Raw genomic sequence first — 7498 nt, 5'->3', positions numbered from 1 at the left:
ATAAAATGCCATGCTATCAGAAAGCGGTATCTTGTTTCCAGAGCAAACCTACATAATGTTGGGCCGAACGAACTTCTGTACGTTGGGCCAGGCAGGCTCACAGCCCTATGGCATAGAGCTCGGGAAAGCTTTCAATGCAGTCAGCGGGCGCAGGCCGGGCTTGAAAATGCGGTCTATACACCGCTCTACTGTAAGGTGCTTGCATGAAAGTGCCTAGACATTTTCACATAAAAATTATTCTTGCTGTTAAGTCTGGGTTAAACAAGGCCCACATTACTCGGTTATGAGACTTTGTGTAAGCATGGACTGAAAGATACAGTTCAGTCTCAAACGGAATTCTTAAAAGATAATAAAGCGTAATGGGAACAGTTTGTCTGCTTTACCAGAAATAAAGTGTTTCCTGTACGAGGCAACAAGCAGACATTTGTGCGTACAAGTGTATGAGATGCGCATACAGTTGACGACTAGCTTTGGACAAGGTGTTACCCTTAAAATAGCATACTTCATTTTTTTGAGTCTTGAGTAAAGTACAATTGTGTGCCGCCTTTGTCTCTCGTAGACTTACTATACATCCTTACTGTACATGCTGCCAGTAGGTAACACAGCTGCACGTAGGTCTGGCTAGCAACCTCAGCTATGCGGCAAAGCCTCTCTCTATTTTTACAGACAACATGCCTACTGTGTTGCTGATTGACACATTTGGCTATCGATAACTAGTGTCAATCCTGTTCACTGCAGCAGTGGCAGTATGAAATGGAAAAATTGGCCAGAGCAGTAGTTTCTCTGCAATGCATGGTTGCCAGCAGCGTTTGGAAGACAGATGTGCTACTCTGCTATTCAAAGGTAGCGTATACAGTAACTCAGTCTGTTATCTCTATCTTTGAACACGCCAGAGAAACACTGCTTGCTCGTGCGTAGAAAAATCTCTCAGGCCCATTTACTGTTAATTCAGTGCATCGCAATAAGCTTGAATGTAACTAGGATTTCGGAAAGTCTAAGCAAGTCTAGTGGCTAAGGTACTCGGCTGCTGACCCGCAGGTCGCGGGATCAAATCCCGGCTGTGGCAGCTGCATTTCCGATGGAGGCGGAAATGTTGTAGGCCCGTGTAGTCAGATTTGGGTGAACGTTAAAGAACCCTAGGTGGTCTAAATTTCCGGAGCCCTCCACTACGGCGTCTCTCATAATCATATAGTAGTTTTGGGACGTTAAACCCCAGAAATCAATCAAAGTCTAAGCAAAAAGAAGTTATTTCAAATGAACTTGTGCACTGTGTACAGAGTGTGCCGATGCAATAATTGTCTCAGCTGTTCATTGTTCAGCCTGTAGACAGGTATGCCATATTCATAAATTAGTACGAGTCCCCTTAAATTTTGTAATATATCTTATTTTAAATAATGGAAAAAAAATGTCTTTAAAGCCTGCATTTATTTTGCCATGCTTGTTATCTTTAATTCATGTATTTATGAAACTTGCAGTTATTCGTGCACATAGTATGCAGCTACATTTCTAGTATACGTAGTTTTTGAAATATTAAATTCCAAGTGCTTTTTGGAAGCTAGAGTCAGTTTACCTGATGAGTCTGACAAAGCCAATCGGCGTGTCGCAATAATCTGGAATGATAACTGTCCGCAAGAAAATAAGAACGCATATTCCAAACCCATTTCAACAAAAATTATGGTATGCTAAACATTCACTAGCAAGCCATTGTCGTGCCAGGGTTTTGGCCACTAATGTTCATCATAGCATAGCTTTTGGTCAGACCGGTTACTCGGCTGCTGACCCGCAGGTCGCGGGTTCAAATCCCGGCTGCGGCGGCTGCACTTCCGATGGAGGCGGAAATGTTGTAGGCCCGCGTACTCAGATTTGGGTGCACGTTAAAGAACCCCAGGTGGTCGAAATTTTCGGAGCCCTCCACTACGGCGTCTCTCATAATCATATGATGGTTTTGGGACGTTAAACCCCACAAATCAATCAATCAATCAAACCGGTGCCTGTGGACGTTAGCCTAGGCAAAGAGAGAGACCACTTTTGCAGGGAAGCTCACCTCCTACAGTACAGTGAACAGGGCTAGTTTGTAATGGTTCAATATGTTACAGCACAAGAGGAACGAGGAAAAGCAGCCTGCTCGTGTTGAGATGCAACACTGTATCCTGTCAAGTGTGTGCTTTAAACTTTTTTTCCGTTCTTGTTGTGCTGTAACACAATGATCATGGAGTTACGACAATGGGCCTGTTCAGTTTTTTCAAACTCCTTCAGGAATGAACCTATCTCAAAAATTCTTTCAGTAGAATGCCTCCTAGATGGTACCTGAAAACGTCCAGTGCAGAACCGAAATTTTTTGTGGAGCCGGGTGAAGAGTTACTTATGGATACCAGACACCTCCGTGAACGATATAACCATAAGTTCATGGATTGTTGTTTATCAGTGTTAAAACTGGCCCCTTTAGTGAGCCTTTGAAAAATGGAAAAGCTTCTGGTTTGGTGTCTGAAACCACGAAGGCGATACGGTGTCTATGCACGCAATAGGTGCCAAAAATAATTTTATTAATTTTTTCTTTTCCCATTTTAGGAATCCCTGAGTGAAGAAGTGCATGTGACATTGTAGACTATCATGAGCATTCTAAGCGTGCCTCTACTTTACAAGCTGTGCGACGACTCTTGCCACAGGCAGTGTAGTGTGTAGACATTTGTTTGAGGCCAGCAATCTTTATAGCTGTCCAGCACACTGTAGTGCTACATTCCACCAGTCTTAATCAGCTTCTACAAAGAATGGCACTCTTAGACCCGTAAACCATTAGTCATATGTAAGAGCTACTACTTCTAATGATTGCCTTCAAGTTTTAAAAAAATGTTTCTTGGGCAGCAAATACTGCTAGATTCGCCCAGTTTGATGCTCTTGTGAATACAGGCATAGTAGAATGTGCGTGCTGCTAGTTGCAAGTTTCAATATTATTTGTTGTTTGTCGGTGACAACAGCACATTTATGTAATGCACTGAAGCATTATTCATAGAGTCAACAGAGAATTCTAGAGGGTTATGTATGTTTTTAACAAGATCACAAAGGATAGATGGGTAAAACATCCATGCGTGATTATGCAAACAGACTCATGCCTAGACCTAATGTTGTATGGAGCTACCACTTCACATGACGTTTCACCTAGCACTCACAGTAAATTCAAAATAATTTACTGCTGTAATGCTATTCGTCACGGCTACATTGAAAACTCTATTACTGTGAGATATGGTGCCGTCATTCCACTGCAGAGTAATTGACGCATTTTTAGTAGTCTAGCCACACCGCCTTTGGATTTATAGAGGGCGACAATGGTGTGCAATGCCCACAGACTTAACATTTAAAGGGACGCTAAAGGCAATGCCAGAGTTAAAGCTCAATCTATGACAACCTCTAAACAGAAATGTTATCACCAGCAGTGCCTTACTTAACAAGAAATTAAGCTAGAGGTATCACATGACGTGTGCCACGAGTGGAACACTTTCAAAACGATCCTCATGACGTGAGAGTTTCCAACTACAATTATTCACTAGTAATCAAACTATGTAGCTTCAACAAAAAAAGAACCTTTTGTGCAACAAGAAGAGTAATAAAATGCTGCTTGTCCGTTTCTATTTGATTTATAGAAAAAAACTGCCTGGCATTACTATGGAGCATGGTGCGAGTGGTTCAAAAGTTCCGTTATTGGCTGGTTGGGCTGGATACACGAGGCACCATCTAATGGGGCCCAGTTGAACCAAGCAAGCAGCGCCACACCCTCCGAGATTGCAGAAAACTGTCCAATGGCCGTTGTTGCTACTGTGGCTCCCGCTACCTTCCCTCCTTCCCTCTGCTGCTACTGGTGTCGGCGGCCGCGCAGTAGAGGCGGGCAAGATGTTCGGCATGGTAACAGTGACATCAAAAGGACCACTTTCAGGCGGGTCATTTGAAGTGCTCCAACATAATGTGGACCATTAAAATGTGATTTTATTTCAAAATTAGCACTTCCTTGGCACAGAAGTAGCACTAAACAATTGACATAAACTTAAAATTTGCCTTTAGTGTCCCTTTAAACTCTTGACAATAGAATACCTCAGTGAAAAATCCAAGCAAAGATCATCCATCAGCCTGGCTTTTACGTGAAATAGGCACTCCAATTATTGTAATATTTTATGTGTAAAATAGCACAACGGATTCTCAATTTCTATCTCGAAATAAGTGCTCCTTCATATTGACTATAACAAGCAAACTTCAGTCTGCATATCACTGATGTGTTTTTGTAGGTTTGTAGGACAGACAGAGTCAAGCTAGTTTTGAGTAACAAAGCTCTCTTTATCAGGAAAAGCAGGAAGGCTGCACATTTTTTTTTCCTTTTTCAGGCAAGTCATCTCACATCGCAGAGGGATGCGCACTGTCAGTTTACATTCCATAACAACCACTTTCTCTTGCGTCTACGCACATAAATCATTAGTCACAGAACTTACGTCTGTGACCAACTCTTTCACAGTCATGAAGACGTAGACACAAACTTAGTGCTGGCAGTAAGCACCACAGTGGCACAAGCTTTTCTTCACCCTTCTATGTTCCAGGCACGTACAATTCATGCAAAGCACATATATTTTTTAAAAGCTTGGCGCATAGCAAGTTTGGTACCACACATAGCAATCGTGTGTATCAGCAGCATGATGTTTGATCGACTATTTGGCTCGGCTGGGCCCGAACGTACCACTGTAGATTGGCACCTTTTGATTATCTATGGATACAATTCTCTACCAAACCGTTTACACATCAAGGATGCTCTCTACAGTAAAACAGTCATGTTAAGTCGTCTGCGGTGACACTTGTTGGATTGAAAGGTGCAAGGATAGGATGGACGTCCAGGCACGTTTAGCTGCTCTGTTACCGTACATCTGGCTCGTGCAGGCAATGGATGCGCAGACGGTCACAGACAGCGTCGCGCTTGAGATCTCATTATTGCCCGAAGGAACGCCAGGGGTCATCGTCAACAGTCAGGCGTCTGGAGGTCAGGTCATGGAATGCATCACCGGTAGTGAGTCAACCGAATAGACTTTAATAAACACAACAAGCGAGCGGCAATTATAACATCCTAAAGCTTCCCCTCCAAAAGGAAGAACTGAGGGGGTGAAAAAATTATCGGAAATGCGGAGGAGGGCAGGATAAAACTGCGGCTATTCGTAAACGGCTACGTGACACTTAAAAAACTGGCCGCGCTAGGGCAAGGGGTCTCTCTTCAAATTGGCTTGTACAGTAGCGTGGTGACGTATTTCTTGCGGTACCTGTGCGTGGCACTGAGTACCATGACGCCGTCCTTGATGGACAAGGCGTACAGGTGGTTCAGCATGACGTGGTTGGGTTCGGGCAAGAGCGTCGGTTCGCAACGCAGCGGCGTGTCCTTGTTGAGGATGACCTGCAGAAGGTGCGGCGGCAGTACGGGCGGCCCGGTCGCTTTCTCGTACGGCTTGGCCTGCGGCAACTCCTGGCCGTAATCGCCGGGAGGCGATCCGGACACGCTCTGGGTGCCCGAGCCCACACTGTCCATGGCGAGCGCCTCGAACACTTCGAAGTCGGACTGTTTGACGTTGATGAGGTTGTTCTTGGTGCCCATGTCGTTGTCCACGGTCGGCTCGTTCTGGTCGTGAACCCACTGCCCGTCAACCATGAACTTGTACTGGTGGTCGCCCTCGGGCACGTCAAGGATCACCACGAAGTCGCCGTGGCTGTGGACCATCGGGATGGGCTTCCAGTTTGTGAACGTGCCGCTGATGCAGACGTCTTTGCCGCCGCCTTCCCACTTGAACACGGTGGGAAGCGTGGCCTTTGGCTGCTCGCCTCCGCCGCCTTCCATGGTCGAGGCTCGCGGTCGCATCTCGGAGTCGCCACCCTTCCTGAAACTCGGAATGTCGTCCGAGTCGTCCAGCGAGGCCTGGTAGATGAAGCGGCTCTTGCGCGACGAGCTGCCAGTGGTGAACTCGAAAGCGCGGTCATCTTTGCCCGGAGAAGACGGAGTGTCCGTGTCCGTCGAATAGGCGCGGTCACGCTTGCTGCCCGAACCGGTGTTGCCCATCGGTGGTCGCGAGAAGTTCCCGTCCCAATTTGTTTACGCGCTATGAACTAAATGGGAGAACAACATAACCAACTGGCCACTCGATAAACAAAATCAATCACAGCACGGCCATTTTACTTGCGCTTTTCAGCCTTTGGTGCGTTTACTCAGCTGTTGCCAGATGATCCGCGATGCTGGCACGCGGGGCTGCACGTAGGCAGCGTGGTTGTTTTGTTGTGAATATTTAAGAATAATAATGACACTTTCACAGAACACCTAGCACTTTCGAGAGGTCCTGCTACACAGAAAGCTACAAACCTCATAAAAGTATGCTGGCAAAATATCTTTGTGTTTCTGATTTGCAAAACATTTAAAAATTTTGTGGTTTGAGATGTAATCATTTCGTATCTATGTAAAGGAATCAGTAGAACTAAATTTTTACTTTGATTTTGCTTTCATAATTTAAGCGATACGGATTGATTTGTTAGTACTGAATTCTTTACGTACAGCCGCAAGCTCTAATGCTGCTTACTAAACTCAGCCGATATCGTGGGCGCTGCAAGCAACCACGACGCAATCGTTGGGGAGAGTCTATTTCATGACCTACTACACTCCTGACCTGTTCAGATAGCGGGGTTCCTATGGGAGCGCGTGTCCCCGCTCTCGTTCAACCGCTCACCATTGGTGGCGCTACCTATAACCTGTTCGTCTGTTTCTTTACGGTTGTTTTGTAGGCGCTGGTATAAGAATGCCTGCATTCTGTAGTGAACTGGCGGCATATATGTGACTATTTCTTCCCATACATTGCTGGTTAAGCAAGGTGTTCAGAGCGCTTGAGTATTTATAGCACACTGGTTGACAAACGTGGGAACCCGTAGATTTACACGATGTAGGGCAGCCTATGCGTGGTAGCGTGCATTTTATTGCAAAAAAATTCTGAATGTCTTTTAGTATTATTATTTCTGAATAATTCTAAATTTTGGATCATAAATACGCACTACGAGTGCTTTGTTGGTCAAAATTTGACCACAAAGAGTGAAGATGACGTCAGCGAGCAGGTGCTGACTAGCGCCACGCCGCTCGTAGGTGACGGCCCTAGCGGCAGAAGGTATGAACTAGAACGTGGGCGCTGGAAGAGGTGCTCTCTGGGCAGGTCAGGAGTGTAGTAGGTCATGGTCTATTTGCACCTCAACAGCTCGGGGTCACGTGACCCTAGTTGCAACGTCACATATGACGTCATTGGTTAAAACGATCGGCTTCAACTGGCTACGTCTTATTGTGACTACGTCTTGTCAAGCGACTCCGAGGTCACGTGATAAAAAAAAATAAGGAAGGCGCGTTTTGTTGTCATCACGGTTCGTGTGCACGAGTTCCAGTTATCATGTGACCGTCATCCACACTTCCACGCTGCGTGCCCTGGATTAAAGAGCTCGACCAAGGAAG

The 7498-nt window shown here is 45.5% G+C and overlaps 1 protein-coding gene across 1 annotated transcript; it reads right to left on the bottom strand.

The window, feature by feature from the left end:
• Nucleotides 1–4302: 4302 nt before the first annotated feature.
• Nucleotides 4303–6255, bottom strand: LOC142814315 (5'-AMP-activated protein kinase subunit beta-2-like). The gene has a single exon (XM_075892977.1). The coding sequence runs from the start codon at nt 6074–6076 to the stop codon at nt 5243–5245; it is 834 nt and encodes a 277-aa protein (XP_075749092.1). The 5' UTR covers nt 6077–6255; the 3' UTR covers nt 4303–5242.
• Nucleotides 6256–7498: the final 1243 nt, after the last annotated feature.

This window comes from Rhipicephalus microplus, chromosome 4 (genome assembly GCF_043290135.1).
Source record: "Rhipicephalus microplus isolate Deutch F79 chromosome 4, USDA_Rmic, whole genome shotgun sequence".
Taxonomy (NCBI): domain Eukaryota; kingdom Metazoa; phylum Arthropoda; class Arachnida; order Ixodida; family Ixodidae; genus Rhipicephalus; species Rhipicephalus microplus.
This window is presented reverse-complemented; position numbering and strand designations above follow the sequence as displayed.